Consider the following 24,613-nt stretch of genomic DNA (forward strand, 5'->3'; position numbering starts at 1 on the left):
CAACATGCACCCCCACACCCTCCTCCATGTATCCCCAAGTCCACTGTAGTGCCATCTCCAGAAAGAAGGTGAACGTAGCCCTGCTTGGGGCGGTGGGGGTGGAGCCTGGGGCTGGGTCTCGGACCTTCCCAGCCAGCCCACTTCAGCCAGGGGCCCAGCCTCAGTCAGGGCCACTGGGCACTAGTCTTCCCCTCCCATCATCACAGTGCGTCTGGCTGGGGGATTAACGAGTTAGCGTGTGTGAAGTGCCCCTACAGCATCCGGTACCAGAAGAGGTTAACAAGGACTGCCGAAGCGGCCAAGCTTACTAGTAGCAGCAGGAGCCATAGGCTTGATCTTGCAATTAGGGTCCCAGCCCCTCTCCACCCTCTACTCCCTGTGGGAGGCAGGGACCCCAACCCACTCCCACCTCCACCACGTTTCTTTCTCGAGTAGACCTCAGTTCAGTCCAGTGATTTCACAAGCATATGGAACACCTACTGTCTGTCTGATCCTGTGGAGATGGTGCAGTGGGAGCACGAGTCAATGTGGCTGGAATCCCACCTCAGAGCCTCGGATATTTGATCAAACAGAACATTTCATTCTCAGAATCCTGGGTAGCAGCAAGTGTGTGGTGATACGATTTTTTACACTGTAGCATTTGTGTTTCTGTAAAAAAAACCCCCAGAAACGTGAAACATAATTTACTTAATATAGTGCTTACCCCATAATAATACATTTTGAAGTTATGGTACTGCTTATCAGCAGGGCCATACTGTAAAGGGTATACCTTCTATTTTCTCTGAAAGCCTGGCCAAAATAAGAGCATTATCTCCTCTCTGTACAATATGTTTCTTCCATGCAATTCAAAGCACTTCTTCCATCTCTTCCACAAGGGCTGGGCGCCCACAGCCAGGGGCTGGGCCGGGAGTGTGGGTCTGTGGTTTCATGAGCTGGGTTTGTGCTGAGCTGCTGTCCTGAGCATGGTGTCGTGTGCAATGCAGGGGTAGAGGTCACGCTCTGTGCAGTCAGAGCGTTTACTCTGAGTGGGAGACATAAGATGACGCACCTGAAGAGTAAGGAATGTAAATAACAGTGCAAGGAAGCAATGAGAAGCATCACAAGATGCAAGAGGTTATGGATTGCCAAATAACTTACACATGTGAGCTACCATAGAAGTCCTGGGTCCTGGACAGAGCACAGAGTCGCCCCAGCGATGGATACCTTCTGTGAGAAGAGGGGACTGGGGAGATGGGGAGGAGGGCACCTGGGTACAGGCAGGTAGATGTGGAGGAGGGCAGCTGGGTACAGGCAGGCAGGTAGATGTGGAGGAGGGCACCTGGATACAGGCAGGTAGATGGGGAGGAGGGCACCTGGGTACAGGCAGGTAGATGGGGAGGAGGGCACCTGGGTACAGGCAGGTAGATGGGGAGGAGGGCAGCTGGGTACAGGCAGGCAGGTAGATGTGGAGGAGGGCACCTGGGTACAGGCAGGTAGATGGGGAGGAGGGCACCTGGGTACAGGCAGATAGATGGGGAGGAGGGCACCTGGGTACAGGCAGGTAGATGGGGAGGAGGGCACCTGGGTACAGGCAGGTAGATGGGGAGGAGGGCACCTGGGTACAGGCAGGTAGATGCGGAGGAGGGCACCTGAGTACAGGAGAACTGTTGGAACAAGGGTGGCAGCTGGTGGCGGTCTGGGTGGAGCATGGCACCGGCAGGTGGGGGCTGGGGCGGCCAACAGTGCACAGCATTTGGGAAAAGTGGGAGGAACTGGGGAAAGCTGGGCGGGAGCTGGACGGGGCGGCTCCCGGCTCCCGTTTGCAGGAGCAGGAAACACGCGGCTGGGTCTGGCTTTCGGCTGGTGGGAAACAGTGAGCCTCTGAAGGCTTTTTAGTGGTGAAAAGTTATGAATCACAGTTTTATCACCTTAAAACCACAGGACTTAATCACAAGCTGTTCAAATTATCTCGTTAAATGAAACCAGTTGGAGTGCCGGATTTTACTCTGAATTTTTGTTTCTTAAAGAGGATAAAATTCACGATTATTATAGCAATGGTAAGCACCCCTTTTTATTGTGAGTGGCACTCAGAGGAAGCCTTATCTCTGTGTCTCTCGTGAAGAGGTGACGAGCAGTCCCACTGATGTGGCACATCGGTCAAGCTCTGTGTGCCTCCCACTGTCCAGGTGACATGCGAGCAGTCAGAGCGTCTGTCAACGGCAGGAGTGTCACGGGACAGCCTGACTCAATATCCAGACAGTCCCTAAAGCAGTAGCTGGCATGCAGAAAACAGTACATCAGTGTTTGCTAACTGAATAACAAGCGACTCTGACAGCACTTTCCCCACAGGACAGCCCCGACATAAATGCTGGAGGTGTTGGGCCTCGTTTGGATTTTGTTTTCTTCTAGAAACCGTGTTTTCAAATAGGGCGGCATCCTAGGGCAGCCCCAGAGCCTCCTCAGAATGGAGGGTTAGAGCTGGAAGGGCCCTCCGAGAGCAGCCAGTGCTGTGGCCTACCCTGCTGGTGAGGAAACTGAGACGCGGACGAGGCAGTGGGACCTCGGCCACACCACTCACTAGTGGAAAGACCAAGGTGGACGTGTGAGACTTCTCCGCGGTCCCTTCCTTCCCACTCTGCCAGCGCCGCACGGCTGGACTACAGCAGAGGTAAAGAGCAGGGGTCCTTGTGTACAGTGTAACTGGCTGAGCTGGTTCATGACACTCCCTGTCTGTCCTTCCGGATTTCTTTGCCTGTTCTGCTAATTACATAGCAAAGTGTTAACATCTCAAACTGTACTTGTGGCTTCTTTTATTTCTCCTTTTAGTTCTGTCCATTTTTGCGGTGAACATTTGGAAGTCATGTTGTTGCATACACTTCGGATTCCTGCATTTTTCTGAGGATTGGAACCCTTTGTCATTATGGACTCCTCCTCTGGTGACCGTCCTTCACTGGGTTTCCTTGTCTGACATTGCTGCAGCCGCTTTCTCACGACTCGGGTCTGCACAGTATCTCTTTTTTGGCCTCGTGCTTTCAGCTTGTCTTGATCTTATGATTTCAAGTATGTGTCTGGTAAACTCATGAGTTAGGCTGTGTTTTCTTCTCAGTCTAAGGTCTCTGGCCTGTGATCATCGTTCTCTATAGTTTATGTTTAATGTAAATGACTGAGCAGCCACCGAAGTGGTTTAAAGTCACCACCTTGCTGTTCTGTGTTTGTTTCATTTGCTCTTCATTCCTTCTTGCTCTCCTGGATTATTTACGTATTTTTTAAATCCCATTTTATCTTCTCTATAGTATTTTCTGATAGTATATGTAAAATATTCTATATATTTATACTGATTTTTATAGTGGTTGACCTAGAAATTATACCGTGTTTCCCCAAAAAGAAGTTCTAGCTGGACCATTCGCTCTAATGCGTCTTTTGCAGCAAAAATTAATATAAGACCCGGTCTTATATAATATAATATAAGATTGGGTATAATATAATATAATGTAATATAATATAATATAATACTAGGTCTTATATTAACTTTTGCTCCAAAAGACGCGTTGGAGCTGATGGTCCAGTTAGGTCCTTTTTTTGGGGAAACATGGTCGTATGCACCCCTCACTTATCACTCCACTTTGAAATCGTATTATGCCACTTCATCAACCATGTAAGACCCATAAAACAGTGAAATAACATCGACTCCCCTCCTACTCTGTGTTCTTTCATTGTCATTTTTTTCTACAGGTTCTACTGTCCAGTTTGGTAGACATTAGTTCAATGTGGCTCTTTAAGTATAAAGTTGAATTGATTATATTTAAATACAATTTTAACATTCAGCTCCTCAGTCACACTAGCCACACTGAGGGGCCCAGAGCCCCACGAAGTGGGGGCTTCCGTGCTGGGCGGGGGCTGTAAGAAAACGTTCCTGTTAGTGCCGGAAAGTGTGTCAGACAGCCTTGCTCTAAAACTCACAACATTGTTTTAAAATTTGCTTCAAGCCTTCATTCAATAACCTCTTCAAGAAATGATTTTAAATGTCTTGGACAGTTACATAGGCCACCTGGGATTCCGTTTTGGGTCATTTTCCTGAAGAACCTGCTTTAGTATGTTTTAAAGGCCACGTCTTCTGGTGACAACATTTTTCGGCTTCTGTTTATCTGAACATGTCTTTCATCACCTTAATTTTTGAAGGGCGTTTTTGTTAGGTGTTGACTTCTCGTCTCAATGATTTTCGTTTGTTTACTTTAAGCATTTTGCTGTGTGATTTGTCTTCTGGCTTCCATTACTTTTAATAAGAAGTCAGCTGTCCTTCTCACTAGAGTTGTCCTGAGTGTGGTGTGTCTTTTTTTTTTTTTTGTCTCCTTTAAGGACTTTTATCTTTACCTTTGGTTTTCAGCCATTGGACTACAATATGCCTGCATGGGTTTTACTTTCAATGTGTCCTCCTTGGGGTTTGCTAAACTTTTCAGATCTGTGAGTTGGTGCATTCTCATCCATTTGTAAAATTCTCACCTATTCTCTCTTTAAATATTTCTTGTGCTCCATTTTCTTTTCCCTTTCTTTTGGGAGCCCAGTTTTACGTACATTAGACCATTTGATCTTTCCCCACAGGTCTCTAATATTCCTTTCTGTTACCTTTTTTTCTCATTGTCATTTTTCTTTGCGTTTTGATTTAGATGGTTTCTATCGATGTGACTTTGAGTTGAAAAATCCCCTTTTCAGTTTCATCCAGTCTGGTGTTCGGCTAATTCAGTGCGTTCTGCATTGCAGATATTTTCTTTTTTTCTCTACTCCTGGTGTGTAGCCCTTCTGGGGTCTCAACCATTTGCCTGGGTTGCACCAAGAGCTCTTCCCTTTGCTCCAACATCTCCTGGTGCTGAGACACCCCTGCAGTCTCTGTTCAGCTCTCATCTGGTGCCTGCAACCCAAGAGGCTCAAAGAACAGAGTTAGGTTGCTATAACAAACTTCCTCTAGTTCTACTTATGTTACACATTTATGAAAAAAATAGGGATAATATTGATCCTATACCCTTCTTCACTCTAGTAATTCTCATCACTGGATATATGAACTAACTGTAACTGTCAGGGAAAAAAAAGCCCAGACATAATATTAAGAGATAAATCTCCAATAAAATTCAATTTTTTAGTCTTAATTAAAGCTTGCATGTATTTATATTGCTTTGATCAATTATGTGTTAATAATAGTTGTAATACTAATTCAACTGAGGGAAAATGTTTTTAACGTGAGAGTTGTGTTCATAAGAAGTTGCAAATCAATCTCTGTCTCTCCCCTGCCCCACTTCTGTCTGTCTGTCTCTCTCCAGAGATTAATAATAGAGTCATTAGTAAATTATGTTCAAGTATAAACACTTATTGTATTTAGAAAAAAATTCGTGGGGAATTTGAATGGAAATGAGTTTAGGAGAAAAGGATTTAATAGAACTCCTGACCTGTTAATCAAGAGATTGTTTGTGTTTATAAAACATATGATAGTGGGTTGGTTTCAAATCATAATGGCATTCAAACTCCATTTGGTGCATTTATGGAATGATGTCACAGTTTAATTTTAGAAGTCAATATGTATAACATTTGGGAAATTACATCCATTGCAACTATTTAAACATGATGGAAAATTTGCTATTATCTTAAATGTGGGGGGGGGGGCTTAGAGGTGTCACAAAATTAGTTTTCTGGGTACTATGCAAAAGTCTTGGAGGACTGTGGGTCCAGCTACCCTTTTCTGTAGCCTGAGTCATTACAGGAGACACAGCCTCCCTGTTTTCCATTTTGTCCCACACAGCAAACATTCAACTTCTAAGAAGTTAAATCAGATCCTGTTACTCCTCGCTTGAACTGCCCAGTGGTTCCCCTTTCACTTATGCGGAGCCCAGGATGCAGCAAGCCCTCCGTCTGCTCCCTGGCTGTTTCTGCTCCCTCCCTCACAGGCCTGCTCAGGCTGAGCATGTGATGGGCACAGACCCGCCTCAGGGCCCTTGTCCTTGCTCTTGCCCAAATGCCACTGTGGCCCCTGGCTCACATCCTTCAGGCCTCAGGTCACCCATCTCCTCTTCCCGGGCCTTCCTGCCCATCTCGCTGCCTTCACTGCGCCGTAGAGCACGCGCTGTGTCTTTCTTTCCAGGTGGGCTGTGGGTCCTGCAGCCAGACCAGCACCCAGAGGCAGGTGCCCCTTGGCCAGGCTCTCCGCCCTCCTCCCGCACCTGCATCCGGCCTGGCTAGATGCCCAGTACACGTCCCCTGGAGGAAACAGCAAACCTGTGTAAAGCTCGGGTCTGGGGTGTCTCATCCACATCTCTGCTGTCAGCTCCGTGACGTGAAGAGCCGGGATGCTCGTGGTCTCCCCAAAAATAAGACCCTCGCCGGACCATCGGCTCTAGTGCGCCTTTTGGAGCAAAATTAATATAAGACCTAGTCTTATTTTAATATAAGACCAGGTCTGTATAACATAATATAATATAATACTGGTCTTTATAATAATATAATATATAATATAATACTGGGTCTTATATTAAGTTTTGCTCCAAAAGACGCATTAGAGCTGATGGTCCGGCAAGGTCTTATTTTCGGGGAAACACGGTACCCCTCGTCAGCAACCTCTGCTTCTGCTTCCCCCCTCAGTCACGTCCAGGCTCACATGCTGGCTTCCCTTGGTCGTCTTTCACACATGGTGACCCCACACTGATGGGGCATGACTGCCTGGTTGGCTCACCGCGTGTCCACCCCAGCCTGTTCCTGGGATACAGCGAGCGTTCACTGAGTCCTCAGACAGGGTGGGAAGCCAGCGTGGGCCCCGCCTCTGCTCTGGAGCCCTTCTGACTGTCTCAGCCCTCAGCAGTGATCCCTTCTCAGAGCTGCGTGGTCCTTACCATCTCAACTTGCGTAGGGCCTGGCATTGCCCATTTTTCTTCCCAGGTGCCTCGTGGCTGACAATAAGGATGTCACCAAGATTCATGGGCGTATTGCTGCCACCCTCGTCCCCTTTAATGTCCACAGGCCTGGGTATCCTGCATGCGGCGGACACTGTGCTGATGAAACACGTGAAAGGTAGGCGACCATTTCCAATAGCCTCGTCAACGTTGACAGCAGACAACACGTGCTCCGAACACCATCAGTAACTTTATTGCAGTGAAGCTCCTGAAAGCCAGGCAGAGTGGGGAGTGTGCCGTGTGCACCGAGCACAGAGCCAGCGCACAGAGCACCTGGAGCAGGAGCCTGGGACCACACACTCCAGGGTGGAAACATTGACTCTGCCTGATCGTATGTGCTTTCTTTTGATCGACCGTGTTTGTTTTTAGATGAGTGCTGTCCCCACCTATCCTTTCCATACGTGTCTCAACACCATCCGAAACCTCTCCAATATAATGATGAGTGTTTAATGAAACTACTGTATTTGTTTTTCTCTCTGGGACATTGTGCCATACTTATGGTTCAAAGCAGTTTGAACCCTTAGGAATTTCTACTATAATTGCAAACACATTTATGGCAAATAATACATGTAAATATCACACTCAGAGGGCCACATTAATTTCCAGTTTTTTCAGAATGCGTTTTTACACTCCCACACACATACACACGCAATGAGTAAAGGGCCGCCGGGTCGCACCCTGCCTCTCTTCAGCAGGTCTTGCCCAGAATGTTTCCTTTCCCCTGCTCAATTGAAGCCCGGCTTCCTCTCATGTCTTGCCACTCACGCTGATCTCCCTTTGTACTTAAAATTATGTCTTTTTGTTGTAGTAATTATTCTTCACTAATAACGATCAGCAAATAATGGGGCACTGGGCTGATGGCTAGCCCTGTCGGTAGGGGCCACTGTTGGCAGAGTGTGACAGTCCTTCCTGGTGCTCAGAACGGTCCCTCGTGAGGGCCGCGTGGCCCACAGTGCCGCCTGTAGCAGAGACGGAAAGGTGCAATTTATTGCGGTTTCCACTTTGCGAAGACAGGCTGGGCCGGCGCCGTGGTCGCTGGGCCGCCCTCCCGCGCCTCCGTCGCTCCGCTGCCCAGCTCCGCGGTTTCCCTGATCCTGACCGAGGGGCTCTCCACGGCGTGGGGGGCGCCCGCAGGACGGCGCCTGGGCGCTGCGCCCCGGGCCGGAGCACGTCCCAGGGTGGTCACCGATTACGAATCGTCTAGGCCTTGACATCCTGGCTGTTGGGGTCACCTCACATGGATTTAAACCGAGGTAGAAACTGACGGTGTTGAACTGGCGTTGGATGGGCTTAGACAGTAACTACGGTTAACAAGAGGGCAGTTCCCAGCGGTGAGGGTGACAGCAGAGGCCGAGCGCGGACAGTCCGCGGGCGTCTGCGGGCTCGTCTGACCCGACGGCCGAGCCGCCGCCCCGCAGGACAGGCGTCACCGCGCCCCTTCGCCCGCGCCGACCGTGGCCCGGCCCCCGCCCCCGCCGGCCCGCTCTCCGCTCGGCGGCTCCGCGGCCAGCCCCGCTCCGCTCCGCTCCGCTCCGCTCCGCCCGCGTTTTCCAGGCCGCTCGAAGCCGCGCCTGCGTCGGGCGACGCGGCTCGGTCGTGCGGGCTGCTCGGCCGGCGTGCCCTCGCCATTGGCTGGCCGCCGGTAGCCCCACTGGCGTGCGTCGCCCCCATAGGCGGGCGCGGCCGTCCGTCCGCGGGGCCCGGCGCCGCTCGAGCGCGCCGCGCGTGTCCCGCCCCTCGCCGCCGCTCTTCGCTCTCCGGCCGGCTGCCTCGCTTGTCCTCATCTCCTTTCTGCTGCGTCTTAATGCGCCTTTCCGCGCAGTCCATGTCGTCTTCCTCTTCTCTTCCCGTTCTCTTTCTTTCCTCCCGCTTTCTTCTTTTCCTTCTTCTTCTCTGTCTGCTTTTCCCCTCCTTTCGGCTTTTCCTTTGCTCTCCTCTATGTTCCCGCGATTTCGAGTACCTGATGAAGAAGCGCTCGTGACCATCGGCCGCACTCGTCCGCAGGGGCTCGTGACGTGAGCATGGGCCACTCGAGCTTCATAGCTCTCGGCGCCCACTTGGAGATTTTCACGCCCCCGGGCGCGGCCATGGCGGGGGCGGCCCCAGAGCCCTCGGCGCAGCCTGGGCCCGACGCCGGCGGCGACTTCTACCTGCGCTGTCTGGGCAAGAACGGCGTGTTCGTGGACGGCGTGTTCCAGAGGCGCGGGGCGCCGCCGCTGCAGCTGCCGCGCGTGTGAGTTGGCCCGCGGCCGGGACCCGGACCCCGACCCGCACTCTGACCCCTGTCCCTGCCCCGCGACGCCCGCCCCCCGACTCCCGGCCTTGGTCTGACCCTTAAGTAGGACACAGATCAGGACCCAGACCCCGGCCTTGTGCGTCCAGCCCTCAACCTGGACGGCTCCTGGCCTCGTCCCGGTGACCGACGACCGGACCCCCACCCGACATCCCCGCCGGCTCCCAATCTATGACCCCCGTGCCCCGGCCTCACCCACTCCACTCACGACCGGGACACGGACGCCAGTCCCTGTCCGAGGCCGCCCCACCCTCCCTTTTCCGAAGCTAGAGGGTTAGGCACCTTTGCACGTGGGTCCTGGTTTGGTGGGTCCTCGGTGTCCTGGGAGTTTGCACATGTTTTTCATAACCAGCATGTACCGAACAGAAATGTGAGGCTCTAGTTGGTGGAATGACCCAAAACTAAAGCCTACGGTTTCTTGATTGAGGATGGGTTGTCTGTTGCTTCCTTTTTGTTCTACGTTTTCAATAGTGAATTATTTCAAGAGTGTGTGTCTTAAGGGACGAGGACTCCTTTTGCCTCCTCTTATTTTCAGCAGCCTAAAAATTGAAAACTTTTCAAGCATGACGAATTTTTAAGTCTTTGCCCAGAACCTTCAAATTTGTGGAAAACTGGATACTTTTAACATATCCGTACTTTTTAAAGTCAGATGATTATTTAGAGATTAGTATAAAGCCTTATGGTGTGTTAATTAAGTTAGCTTCTTGGGGAATGTCAATCCTGCTACAAAGCAGTTCAAGTTGGTTCTTTGGTTTTATGAAATTATCGTTGTGCTTAAAAATGACTTGCTCTCTAGGAAATGCTAATTATTCCTCAGGTGCTCCTTTCTAATCGTTGCAAGCAGAGCCTTTGTCACAAACTGGAATTTTTGAGTGCTTTTGTTGGAAATGCTGATTGGAGCTGTTGCTTTTAGTAATTCCTTGATTTTTGTGTATGTGTGCTGTGCTGTTACTTAGCTTGGGAAGCTTGTTCCCTAAAGCTTGATGGGAGCATTTCAATCCAGAATGCTGTTTATGTGTATTTATGCTCTAGATTGCATAAAATCGATAGGAGGGGCCTTTTAATATGAGTTTGTTGTTTGCAAATAACTTGATGTCACAACAAAGATACTGTATCTTACCTCTGAGGATTTTGAGGTTTTTAAAGAAAATTCTCATTACCATTCAGCCAAAACCATTTGTGTTAACATGCTAAGCATGGAAATAACTTGACCTTTTGGTGAGGAGCGGAATTCAGACTTTTTGAGGGGCAGTGTGGGCCTCGCAGAAGTGATGAGTAAGAAAGGCAGTGGGGTGGCGGCTGGCCTCTGAAGGCGCCCCTCCAGCTTGTGTGCAGGGAAGAGTCCGGGCCATCAAGGCCGAGCCCTGGACTTCTGAAGGGCCTGGAACCTCTACCTGAACTGACAGGGGGGTGTTTTTTTTTCCACAGAGGGATTTTTACATTTTTACAGCGTGAAATAAGTGGGACTTTGCAGCGCCTCTGTTTTTGTAAGGCATCATTTTCAAGTTTCCAGTGTAGTGGGTACCAGGTACAGGTAAACAGAATAAACTGTAAAGACAGTTGGTACTAGCGAAATGTAGACAGATTGTTTTAAAAAATCTTTTTCTTGAAATTAAATTCAGCTTTATGTTACACGTTCTTTTTAAGTTAAAAAAATCAAACTCTGTAAGTTTAAAAAAAGCACATGTAATATAGAGCAATTAGGCAGAGGTTGAAATATTGCTTATTCACATTTGCCTATTGAATTGAAAATAACTGTAGAGTTAAAAAATGACAACCCATGGTTTGTTATTTGAACGACAATGATTTTATTCCAATTCCAATTTTAAGATGAATATACGTTTTGTAGTTAATATTAAAATTTTACAGTGACTGCAGAGCCTGGAAAAGCTATGGCTGCTATTAATGCGTGGCATACTGCTCTTGGTCTTTTTATATAAACACACACACACACACACACACACACACACACACACTGGGGGTGCCAAAAAATGTGTACAAGTGGACACTTTGGCCAATGTTGCTCAAGCAGTAGTTCGCCGTAATCAGAAGTTTCTGGATGCTGATGGTAACCACTTCGAGCACCTCTTGTAGTTGCAAAAGTCAAACATGACATATTCATCTTTTGTTATCGGTACATATTGACACCCTCTATGTGTGTGTGGATATATATATATATATATATATTTATATAATTATATAATTGTATACGTATAATTTGAATTTTTGGAAACTTTAGCTGTGTTGTCAACTTTGGAGAAAGTATCCCGGTTGTACTGTGTTGGGTTGCACTGAACAGGAATAAGCAGCCGTACTGGTCTGGGATCGTTGGACATCATTTTTTCCATTTGTACAGCGGTAATACTGTATTAAATACGTGCGGTCTTACCTACACGGGTTTGATTACAGAAATAAGGAAGTGTTCTCTAAATAATGGACAACTTTCAGAGCGTTTGGAAGCACACATAAGTAGTCCAGCCTTAAAGTACAGTTCATTGTTGTATTAAAATACTAAATAACGTGTTAATTAGGGGGAATAGAGATAGAGGAGGATTGTGCTCCTGTAGTCATGAGTATTTTCTGGTTTGGGTGAGATCTGAAAACAGCGCTTTTTGCACCATGGTTGGTGAGCCATGCCCAGTGTGGACCAGCGTGTGTAGCGTTGGGAGTGCTGAGCGTGTGTAAGAGGGCCAGGCCTGTGGTTTTCTAGAAAACAAGTGACTTCCACAAATCCTTGGTGTTTGGCCAAGTATGCAGGGCTGTGTGTACAGAAATGTTACTTTTCTCTCTAGAAAGGAGCGTCTGACTTGGTTGGAGGTGCAGGTGTTATTGGGGCTGGGGGTGGTATGTAGGGTGGGCTGCATGGGAGAGCCCAGAGCCACCTGGGCGGGGCTTCTGGAAGGGGGAGGTTGAGGCGCCTTGCAGGTGTGGCTGGGTTGGCAGCCTGGCGCTAGAGAAGTTGGAATTGGGGCTGGAAGGGACCGTGGGGTGAGCTGTGGAGCGTGCGAGTCGCCTGGGCCTAGTAGGGGGAGCGTGTCACGGCCCTCAACGACAGACTGAAGAATGCCATCTTTGAGGACCTGGTCTGGGGTCTGGGTGAGCAGCCAAGTGCGTTAGCAAGGCTGTTGGGCGAGAATGCCTGGGTGTGTCGCTGCTCTTGTTGCCATGGTAGCAAACTGAGTATAATTTACAAATAAAAATAAGCAACTCCTTAACAGTTTACACCTTGAGATATCAAGTGAATTTGACAACATTTTTGATCAATAAGATCCTGTGATATCTAATAGCCAAACAAAAGCAGAACAAGTTGAATTCATTATTGCCCTAAACTATTGAACGTGCAAAAGTGTAGCTGTGTTGGTTTAGAAAAGTAGCCTGTTTCTGTGCTGAACTAACTGCCTGTCAGTCGGTGACACAGCAACACCTCCTTTCTTTGTGGGTTGTTTTAACTTGCAGATTAAGTTTGGTGATGTCACATTTGAAGACTCATTAAGTTAGATAGCATCCTCTAAGGTGAGGACTGGAGACGCCAGCACACAGTGGCTTCTGGAGGTGACTCCCAAGAGATGGGAACTCAGAAATGGGGGTGGGGCAACACCGAGGTTCCCAGAGAATAGCAGGACCAGGAAGGGGGATAATAAGCCGGGGCTGCCAAGAGAGGAGCTGGCCTGGAGAAGCGGACAGTGACCTGAGGACGTTTTGGGGGATGAGAAAGGCTGGGGAGTGGGATGGAGATGGGGTGTGAAGTGTTTGTGGGTGGGGTGGGTGTGGTAAAGAGGGCAGAGGAGGGCACACCTCAGGATTACCAGGGGAGGTGGGTGTGGGAACCGCTGAGCGACGCAGCCGAGGCCAGTCGGCCCGAAGAGTGGGCACACACCAGGTGTGGAGGCGACAGTTCCCAGTAGAAGGTGAAATGGGTATGTTGTTTGAGGGCCCAAGCAGAGCCTCTAGTGAGGCCTAGCGTATTCTCTTTTGCTTTTTTCATTCACTTCAAACACTTTACCCACCCTCTCACCCCCTCCCTTTTGGCAGCTATCAGCTTGTTCTCTATGTCTGTGGCGTGGTTTCTTGTTCCAGGGCTGTGGGATTGGCTGAAATGCCTCCATTTTTATGACCTGAGACTGGGATGAGCTTGTAAGCAGAGTTGAGGGTCGGGATCCCTGATGGCAGGACCCCAGGATCCAGGAGTGGGAAACGTGCCATGGCAGGCGCTCAAAGCCCAGGGGCAGAGGTGGTTTGTGCTTTGAAAAGTGCTTAGTGTACAAATGAATCGCTTTTCATGACCACTGTGTACTTTTCTTTAAAAGCTACAATATGCATTCATGCAGCAAATTGAGATACATTTTTATCATTGACTTGTAGACATTGGAAACACAGTGCAGCTGTTTTAGCATAATCATTACTGTACTGTGTTAAAAATCACCTCCTGTTCAGTAGTTCTTCCAGTGGTAAAACTCAGTTTGCTCCTTGGCTTAGATTTAAAATAAGTTGAATTTCTAACACATTTTGAGAAACAAGTCTACGTGACGGGACTTGTCACCTGTGGGATCACTTGTATGCTTACTAACTGTCAGGAGATGGCGAGGAGGGTTCTGGAGTCGGACAGACTGGGGCCAAATGCCAGCTCTGCTGATTAACCTGCCTGAGTTTTAGTTCCCTCGTTTCTGACACGGGGATAACAACTGACGTCGTGTGACAATTAGCAGCACACCTGTGCCCCTGCTAGACATCAGGGGCCACATGTGTCCTGGTGGGGAGGGGCCCGTAAGGATCTGATGTGACAGAAAATGTGACAGGAGGGTAGAAATGTCCTCTTGCTCATAACTCCACGTGCACACATGCGTGCAGTAAATTGATCGAGGGCCTCTTGGAGTGCTGGGCGAAGTCTGAGCTTCCTTCTGCCGGGGGTGGTGGCCCTTCCCCAGCAGGACGTAAGGCTAAAGACTGGCCTTGGGACGTGGTCGGTGTCGCCTAGCAGGCCGAGCCTGGACAGGTCCATCTGGGGCTGCCTCTCCCTCCCTCCCCAAGGCTCCTTTCCAACATGTCAGTTTCACCACAACATTCTGCTTCAAAGGAAAAGGGAAAGGGCCCCTGCCTTGGGTGGTCAGGAAAGGTTCTGATTTGAAGGATACTTATTCATTGATGCCATCAATCAAAGAACTGTGCGATTGACCATGTGCTGTTTTTCTTTCCAAACTGTTTTTCACTGAAGTGTAATGAGCCACAACATAAGGTCGGATGATTAAGGTCGCAAACTCACCCTATAGAAAGTGCTACACACCTCATTGCTGAATATCACTACGGTCACTTTGGAAGTCCTCCCCTTGGGAAGCTATGCACCGACGCCAGCACCTAGTCCACCCTTCAAAGCCATTTTGGAACTCTTTTTCTGGAATGGTCATCAGAGCTGTCGTCGTATTACCCATGATGTCCTGAATGTCATCAAAATGTCTTCCTTTCAATATTTCCTTTATCTTTGGGTAAAGAAAGAAGTCATTGGGGGCCAGATCAGGTGAGTGGGGAGTGTTTTCCAATACAGTTATTTGTTTCCTGGCTAAAAACTCCCTCACAGACAGTGCTGTGTGAGCTGGTACATTGTCGTGATGCAAGAGCCATGAACTGTTGGTGAAAAGTTCAGGTCTAACTTTTTCATGCAACCTTCTCAGCACTTCCAAATAGTAAACTTGTCCAGTTGGTACAAATTCGTAATGAATAATCCCTCTGATGTCAAAAAAAGGTCAGTGACATTATTGCAATGAGTTCGCAAACTTAATTGTCAGACCTGTACTTTGGAAATGGGTCATGGTTTCTTTCTGGGCGGCAGTGAGGACCTGAAGCCAGGGTCCCCTGCAGGCCTGCAGGTGAGCATGGGTGCTCAGGGCCCCTAGGAGTGGAGGTCACAGCCGTTCTGGGGACCAGCCTGTTCGCAGCCACTTCTGCTGTCAGGCTCAGGAAGGTAGGTCGCTCCCTCTTCCTGGCTTCGTGCCGTAACTCATCTTGTCTCTCGGCTCCTCCAGAGGGACCAGGTCCTCTGGATGTCTGTGCCCCCCAGAAATGGCACAGAGCCATCATCACTTGGTACACGTCCAGAATGTGTGCGCCAGGTGACTGGCTTAGGATGGTGCTGGTGCCTGGGTGTCTCATGTGCTGATTCCAGTCAGATCTGGCTCCCCCATTTATGCCCCCCACTTACCAGCAAGTCCCAACTAGTTGCAGAAGCACAGCGAAGTTTCATGTGTAATTGGTGGAAATATTCCAGAAGGTGAGGCTGTTACAGTAACAGCAGATTTTTCCATTGTGACATTGCAACAATTGTTGCTTTACTGAGGATAAAGGTGGGTTTTTTTTGGAAAATGAACAAAAGGATTTTTAAAATAAGGAAGCTTTGAATGAAAGCAGTTCTCATTTTGGATAGTATTTTTATCAGTTTAACATTTTTGCGTGGCTCCTGTTTTCTTCCATGTCTGGGTTTTGGAGCAGTTTACAATATCTTAGTGATAACATAGGAAGCCTACTCCCACGCTTCCAGTCCCAGTTCCTAATGAGGAATTTTTGAATTTGTTAATGAAACCTAACACACCAGCATGTTTAAGGCACACGTTGTCACTTCTGTGATTTGAAGCAGTGTGAGCCCTGCGACAAGGAAGTGGCCGTGGGACACGAGGAGGCGCTTTTCAGAAACTCACACGTGTCAGTTTCTAGGGTGTGTGTTTGGTCCCGGGCACCCCACTCCTTGGCTGGGGACCGGGAAGGAGCTCTGCTGAGACTTCCACAAAGAGTTTAGACATGTGGTTTTGCTGCCGTTTGTCATTTGGGACAGAATGCTGTGTGTCTTCTCCAGTGAGAGGTACCAGAGCGTAGCAGGTCCTCAAGTGGTACCGTTTCCATGTAACATTGGTGAGTCGCCCTAGGAGCTTACCTCTCGCTTATATCCCTTAGCCTGGGGTGCAGTTGGTTAGTTATACATCGTTTCGCTCAAAGTCGCAGAACGTATTGACAACGTTAAGTGAGGACTAACTGCAGAACCGTGGTTCTCACTGGGGCACCCTCTCCCTTCCTGCGACATTTGGCCGTACCTGGAGGCACGTTAGGTTGGCACAACAGGGGGAGGTACTTCTGGCGTCTAGAGGGTCAGGGCCAGGGACACTGCTAAATACCCTCCAATGCACAGGACAGCCCCCCAAGTTCCAGCCCCAAGTTCCGTGGTGGGGCGCTAGAGACCTGTGCAGTGGGGTGTGATCTAGCAGTTGGTAACAGGTGGACATCACTCTTAGTCCGATGGGTGGTCCTTGATTAGGACCTTTAAGCGACCAAAGCATTTGCTGCAAAGCCTGTGGTGGGCACCTGTCTGACACGGCCCGAGGTGGAGAGACCTGGTGTGGGGCCACTCCTCTGCAGCTTCAGAGAGACCCAGAATGCGGTCCTAAATCTTCCCTGAGTTGTAAGCAGCTTGGTCTCAGTACTGTAAGGAGTAGCCTGATGTTCTCTCCCTTGGAATGTGTACTCAGGCATGTCCACTGGCTTTAGTGAGGTTGGTAAAATGACTCTGAAAACGTCTATGATTAATGGGAAAAAGACATTGAGTTGTTCTAGTGGAGTTCCAGTTTTTTGTGGTCTTGGTTTCCCTGGAAAATAATTGACGACGTGAGGGAGTGTGACATTACTGTCACCGCAACCACACTGTGAAAGACTGCTGCTGCCAGATGTTTTCTCACGGTATTTGTCACTAATATAGTCATGCGTCACATAGCATTTCAGTCAGTGACAGGCCACATGTGGCATGTACGACAGTGGTCCCGTAGGTTACAATGGAGCTGAAGATTCCTGTGGCCTGGTGACATCGTGGCTGGCATGACGTCACAGCGCAGTCCCCATGTGTTTGTGGGGACAATGGTGTCAACAGACCCCTGTGCTGCCAGTCGTGTAAAAGTCAGCACATAATGATTGTGTGCAGTGCATAATGCTTGATGGTAAACGACCATATCACTGGTCTATGTTTTACTGTACTTTTATCATTATTTTATAGTGTACTTTTCATACTTATAAAAAAAATGTTGTAAACCAGTATGTCATCTTGACACTGGCATTACATCTCGTGTTTAGTGTGTTTCTCTTGATTGCAACGTGTTCCCTTGTGTTTGATTTAATCTGGTGTTTTGTTCATCACGGCTCCTCAGTGGACAGAATCACTGCTATGTTGCCAGTAAGAGGCCACGTCTAGTGACTGACCTGGAAATGAAATTAACAGTGATTAAGGACTGTGAAGGTGGGACATCAGTGATGGTTTTACTTGCCAATCAGGCCTGTCCCATCCCATCATGGCTACGATCGTGAAGAATAAGAACAAAGTGACAGAAGCTGTTAAAGGATGTGCTTCATTGGAGGCAATGAGATGAGTAAAAGTGTGAGAAGGGCCTAAAATCAGACGTGGAGAGACTTCTACTGACCTGAACTGAAGGCCAGGCACAGAGCGTGTCCCTCTTAGCACCATGACCAAAGCAAAAAGTTAGTTTGCAACGTTGAAAGAAAAGGCCGGACCCAACTACAAAGTTGAACTGACTGCCTGCCCTGTGTGGTGTAAACGATTCAAGAATCCTCGTTCATTCCATGACGTGGAAGTGAGCGGTCAGACTGTGAGTGCTGATGTGAAGGCAGCTGAAGAATTTTGGGAAACTCTAGATCAGCTGATTGTGGAGGAAAATTACTCGCCAGAGCAAATATTCAATCTGGATGAAACCTACCTGTTTTGGAAACGGACCCTAAAAGGACTTTTCATCCAGAAGGAGGCCAGGTCAGTGCCAGGTTTCGGGGCTTTTACGGACCGGGTGACAGTCTTGTTTCGGGGCAGTGTTGCAGGCTGCAAACTGAGACCCTTTGTGGTCTGAGAACACTGGGGCCTTCAAGCATGTCAGACAGCACCAGTGCCAGTCAGGAGGCACGGACTGCACAGCTCCACTTCCATGCAGCCCTCCGGAATTGCTGCTACACCAGCAAAATGGAGAAGTGCTGTGAGGACAATAACGTGCACTTCAAAAATTTGCTTCTTGTTGGTAATGCTCCCGGACACCCTCCTTTTATCGGTGACCTTGCTCCCAATGTCACAGTTGTGTTTCTCCCTCCAAACACCACCTCTGACCAACCAAGGGGTCAGGGAATTATAGCACTTTTTAAGGCCACTGCGCTGCCAGGCTGTTGATGCCCCTGAGAAGGACACTGAGAGGACACGGACGCAGTTCTGGAAGGATCACAACCTCTCTGATGGCATCGAGAGCCTTGCTCGGGCTCTTGGGGCGACGTCACCAAGGACTGTAGGAGTGGCGTCTGGACAAAGACATCAAGAGGCTCATTCGTGATTTCAAAGCGTTTGCCAAGAAGGAGGAGGCAACAAACGTCACCAGGGCTGCGGCAGAGATGGCAAACGACTTGACCTGGTGTGGATGCGGGTGGCATCGGGGAGCTCCTAGAGGGGTCCCTGAGGAGACGTCTAACCAGGGGTTGGTGGAACGGGAACAGGGACGCACACCTGAAGGAGGCAAGAGAAGAGGAAACTGCAAGAGAAGAAAAAGAAGACGAACCCCAAGAACACTCACAGTGAGGGTTTAGCAGACGCTTTGTAGACCTCAACAAGCTCCTTAAAAAGTCCAAAAATGTGGCCCCAACACTGAAACGTTTTCGTAATAGAGAGGAATGTTCATGGTGTGTTATCGCTTCCAAGCAAATCTACGATGCCAAAAAAAAAAAAAACCCAGCAAACCATTCTGGGCATATTTCTAAAAAGAGCGACATCTCCTCAAAGAGTCTCAGGCAGGCCCTTCGGGGGTGTTCCAGAAGAAGGCAGTATTGTCACAGGAGACGACAGCTGCATATGTGTCATCGCCCCTGCGACCTTCCAGTGGGACAGGAAGTGGGTGTGGGGACAGGGGTACTGATGGCCCGGACCCTGAGGAGGCCTGGGCTAAGGTGTTTCTGTGTCGTAGTTTTCAACAACAAAAAATTAAAAATTAAAAAAAAATAAATTTTAAAGTAGAAAAAAGCTTATAGAATTAGGATGTAAAGAAAGAAAATATTTTTGTACAGCTGTACAATATGTTTTAAGCTAAGTGTTATTACAAAAGAAAGTGAAATTTTTTTGAAGTTTATAAAGTAAAGTTATAGTAAGCTAAGGTTTAATTTGTTGAAGAAAGAAACTTTTTCATAACTTCGTGGAGGCCGAGCGCAGTGTGTACAAAGTGCACGGCCAGGGGCAGCCCCTCCTCACTCCCTGACTCAGAGCGACGTCCAGGCCTGCAGGCTCCTCGGGAAGTGTCCTGCACACACAGGCGGACCGTTTCTTACCTTTTCTCCGTATTCTCCTCACCTGTTCTCTGTTTAGGTCTCTCTAGACGCACAAGGACTCGCCACTGTGTTGCAGGTGCCGACAGTACTCAGTACAGGAACGTGCTGGCCAGGCTGGTAGCCCAGGAGCCCGGGCTGTGCCACCCAGCCCAGGTGTGCAGTGGGCGGCACCGTCCAGGTGTGGACGTGCCCCCGAGTGCGCACGTCGACGAAATCGCCTCACGCCGCATTTCTCAGAAGGAATCCTTGTCGTTGAGTGACTCATGACTAATCGGCAGTGTGAAACGCATCTTTTGACTCTCAAACAGATGGGATACAGAAAACCCTAAACAAGTAAACTGGAGACTTACTGTTGTGTTTTCAGAATATAATAGCGTTTTGAGTGCATCCGTGGTGTTTTAACGAGGCCCATTGCTGTCCCACAGAGGGGTGGGCAGAGGCGGCAGGATCTAAAACCTGCCCACCCTCCCTGGCCCCTCTTCCCAATTCAGCACCTGCTGATTGCAGACTTCAGACTGCTTTGCAGAGTTTTCACAAATTGGTTCTGACAGTTTCTGCTTGTTTTCCACGGTGTGGGGTGGGGGTGGTGGGGTGAGGCAATGAGGGGAGCTTGGCGCTTCCTACTGGGCCGCCTGGCTCATGTCACTTCCGATGACCAGTTCTTTTGAGGGAAAATTGTAGTTCTTTTAATTCTTATTTTTTCATTGCGTATGAAATAGCAGCAGTTCTTTTTCTTGGAGTTAGTGATGTGACAACATTTGAATAAAATCAAATTTATTGTCTTTTTTTTTTAAAAGTATGAAAATATTTCTAAATTATCTCAAGTGTAAAATAACATGAAAGTCACACGCATTCATTCTCAGTCTCTCTTAGCTATTCTTAGTCATGTGTTAGGGTCTATACGTAGAGTCAGGAAGTATGAAATTCTTCAGTGGTCTTATACTGTGTGAAGCGTTGATTTCATTTTCTTTAAAATCCCTCAGGAGAAAGCCAGACCATAATAGTGATTTTGTTAAAGAAATGTTTCCTCAAACCTGCAGTCTTAGGAAGGATGTTTACTTTACCATAAAGTAAGAAATAATTTCCCTGTAAGTTATTACAGAGTGTTTTCAAATGTTGCCATGGTCCGGCTCCCCAGCGGGATGGGTAGACTTCTTCCTGCAGGTGGTGGGGGGACAGCAGCTGCCACGTGAGGGGATGCAGGCCGGCCCAGCTCCCGCTCCTGCTCGCATCTCCCTGTGCATCCCGTTGGATTGATTCTGGCCCCTGTTTTAGGTGAGAGTTGAGGCTTGGAGGGTGTTGATCCAAAGGGGCAGAGCTTGGAAACGGTAGCGCTGAGATTTGAGTCCGCGTCCACCTTCCTTGCCAGTGTTTTTAACCACTAAGCTCTATTCAAGGCCAAGAAAAAGCCATTAATTGGAGGTGGGGAAAATATGCATGTCAAACTAAAACAGGCTTTTTAATTGCATGAATTAGTCTATTTCAGCATTTAGATTATGTAAATTACAGGACATACCATATAGCCACTCAAGTGTATTTATCCACATAGAATGAAGTTTCCATATTTAGCAGGAAAAGTTAAAAGAACAGTGTGTGCAGTGTGATCTGCTGGTTAGAAATATATGTGTGTGTGTGTGTGTGTGTGTGTGTGTGGTGTGCTGGGTGCATGTCTGCATTTCAGACACCACCAAGCGGGGAAGAGGCTCCTGTGTTTGTACATGAGCATTATGGGCTGACATTTCTGTTTTCCTTTGTTAAAAAATTTCTGTCATGAGCATATATTTCTGTGTAATGAGAAAACGTTCCATCCCAAAGTTGACGGCTCTGCTCTGGTTTACATCAATCTGTTTTCTCGGCCTATTAGTGACTCATGTTCTGTAGCAAGTGAAGCCACTTCCCCAGCAGCCTTCGTTCGTTACACAGAATGGCTGAAGAGCTGTGATGCTGTAGGTGGGTGTTTTCTTACTTCGAGTTATGCTTTTGACACCGAAGAACATTTAATCTTGCCTTGAAATGCTGTGTCTTGTTCTTAGAATAGGCAGTGGCCACATGTCGTGGCAACTGTGCCCACCAGTAGATAATGTCACTACTCTCCACTCTCAGGAATGAGTATCAGAAACATCATCTCCAATTCTCAAAAATCTGAGGATTGCTCTTCGCTCTAAAGGGGGAAGAAGAAGTGACATGGAGTCAGCTGTTGGCGCAGATGCATCCTGGCCCCCACGTGCGAGATGTCTGTTCTGTCTGAGCTGCCCTTACGGGGCAGTCTGAGGGGCACTCGATTCTGTAGTTCTCTGCCTGGGCCTGGCAGTTTGGGACCAGACAGGGAAACCAGCAAGGTCTTAGATGGCAAGGAGTGCGCAGACTCCAGGGACAGATGTTGTGGCGTCCTGAGTGCTCTGAGATTGTAGGAGGGTAACATCAGCTGAAAGCATAGCATTTCGGGTGCAAACCCGGCCAGGAGCAGGTGAGGGGCTGGCAGAAGCTGAGCTGGCTTCTCAGACTGCCGGGGCCTGTTGTCAGAGTGCCTCTGCCGGGTGTCGGGGTCTCATCTGTCAGCGCCCCCTCTGCCAGGAAGAGGGGAAGGCGCAGGATTGCATCTGCCTCCCCCCTCCTTGCTGGCTTCATTACTGTCCCTGTGGTGACATGTGGCCCTGCTTCTGGGTGCTCAGACCCCTAGTAAGCCCTGCTCTGAGCATGAGTTCGTGTGGGGCCAGGCGGTGTCCTGCTGCGCTCAGCCCCTCACTAGGGTGGGTTCATTCTATCCAACCCTTGGTTCTTAACTGGGGATGGGCGTCTTTTAAACACAACCTGTGCTTAGACCACCCTCCCCCTTCAGAAACTGGATAATTGGAGGAGGGAGCTGTGGGGGATGCGGGCGTGTGTGGGCACACGTGGGTGGCATGTAGGGGTTGTGCTTGGTTTGCTATGTGTGGTTTATTTTTCTTTCTTCCTTTTTCAACTGTCTTTGGCCACTCTAGGTTTACCTGAGAAGATGAGGGATCCGTTAAACGTGAGCAGTTAAGAGACATAATGTTGCCAGTGTGGAAGTGCCCCTGAACTGTGGGCACCTGGTCTGGCTTCAGGGAGGCCTCCTCGGCTTGTTCTCTGGAGGGGCATTTCCCATGTCGGGGTTCAGTATTTTCTAAATCTACTCCCCTCAACTATTTGGAAATGTTAGCTAAATAAAACAACATGCTGTCAGAATAATATTTTGAAATTCATATATGCTTTTGGTAATAGACTTTATTCTTAGAGCAGTTTTAGGTTCACAGCAAAATTGAGGGGAGGTACAGAGAGTTCCCAGCCCCTCCCCCCACTGTCAACACCCCCACCAGATGGCACATGAACGTACACTGACACGTCATCCCCCAGGGTCCGTAGCTGACATTAGGGTCATTCTCTGTGTTGTACATCCTATGGGTTTGGACAAACGGAGAGTGACACGTACCCCCCACTACAGCGTCATGGAGGGTATTTTCACTGCTCTGAAAGTGTACCCCCTGCATTCATCCCTCCCTCCCCAGCCCGACAACCCCCGATCCTTTTACTGTCTCCTTAGTTGTGTCCGTGCTGGAACGTCATAGGGTTGAAATCACATGGTACGCAGCTTTCTCAGCTGGGCTGCTTTCACTCAGTCACACGCACCTAAGGTTCCTCCCTGTCTTTTCACGCTTTTCCTTTCAGTGCCGGGTAATGTCCCACTGCCTGGGTGGATCACTCTATATTCATCCATCACCTACTAAGGGCACCTCAGCTGCTTCCACGTTTGGGCAGTTACTGAATAAAACTGCTATAAACATCCGTGTGCAGGTTTTGTGTGGACATAGGTTTTCAGCTCCTTTGGGTAAATACCAAGGAGCACGATTGCTGGGTCATTTGGTAAGACTGTGTTTCCTTCTGTAAGAAACTGACAAACTGTCTTTTGAAGTGGCTGCACCATCTGCATCCCCACCGGGAATGAGTGAGTTCCTGTGGCTCCACATCCTCAACAGCATTTGGTGATGTCAGTGTTACAAATTGTGACCGTTCTAGTGGGCGTGTAGGAGTATCTCATTGTCTTCATTTGCATTTTCCTGATGACAGGATGCGAACATCTTTTCATAGGCTTGTTTGGTGAGATGTGTGTTCAGAACTTTGGCTCATTTTTAAATCGTCGTTTTTTTCTTGAGCTTTAAGAGTTCTTAGGTACATTCTTTATCAAGTATGTCTTGCAAATGTTTTCTCCCAGTCTGACTTTTCTTCTCATTCTCTTGATGAAATGTCTTTTAAAAAAATATATATAGCTAAGATTTAGTGTTTGCTATGTGCCAGACATAATTGTAAGTGCTGTTTAAATTTTTTTTTATTGTGGTAAAATACACATAGCATTTACCATCTGAACCATTTTTAAGAACACCGTTCAGTGGCATTAAGCACTTCACAGTGTTGTCAGCTGTCACCACCATCATCTCCAGAACTTTCCATCTTTCCACACTGAAACTGCATGCCTATTAAACAACTCCCCACCTCCCGCCCCCAGCCCCTGGCAGCCGCCATCTACTGTCTGTCTCTATGGATTTGATTCCTCTAGGCACCTCATGTGGAATCATACAGGATCTGTCCTTTTGTGTGTGGCTTACTTCACTTTGCATTGTGTCCTCCAGATTCATCCATGTTGTAGCCTGTGCCACAATTTCCTGATGAAATGTATTAAAAAAAACCCATGTACATTGTCGTACATTGTGGGGCTGGCCCGGTGGCTCAGGTGGTTGGAGCGCCATGCTCCCAACGCCGAGGTCGCTGGTCCGATTCCCACAGGGGCCAGTGAGCTGTGCCCTCTACAGCTAAGATTGTGAATAACGGCTCTCCCTGGAGCTGGGCTGCCGTGGGCTGCCGTGGGCTACAGTGTGCTACCGTGAGTAGCCGGCAGCCATCGTGAGCGCCTGGCAGCCGGCGAGAGCTGCCGTGAGCTGCTGTGAGCAGCCGACTGACACCAGCGACCGACTGCCTGGGTGGGGGGGGAGCGCAAGGCTCCTAATCCCAGCATGGGCTCGGAGCTGTGTCCTCCACAACTCGACTGAGAAACACCTGG

At 48.7% G+C, this 24,613-nt stretch overlaps 1 protein-coding gene across 1 annotated transcript in view; it reads left to right on the plus strand.

Moving 5' to 3' along the window:
• Positions 1 to 8,853: 8,853 nt before the first annotated feature.
• Positions 8,854 to 24,613, plus strand: part of FOXK2 (forkhead box K2) — a gene marked incomplete at its 5' end in the record, with an annotated part of 40,576 nt that continues 24,816 nt past the window's right edge. The window contains 2 exon segments of the mRNA XM_033090175.1: positions 8,854 to 8,900; positions 8,902 to 9,144. Coding sequence (XP_032946066.1) covers positions 8,854 to 8,900; positions 8,902 to 9,144 — 290 coding nt within the window.

Source organism: Rhinolophus ferrumequinum, chromosome 21 (genome assembly GCF_004115265.2).
Source record: "Rhinolophus ferrumequinum isolate MPI-CBG mRhiFer1 chromosome 21, mRhiFer1_v1.p, whole genome shotgun sequence".
Lineage (NCBI taxonomy): Eukaryota > Metazoa > Chordata > Mammalia > Chiroptera > Rhinolophidae > Rhinolophus > Rhinolophus ferrumequinum.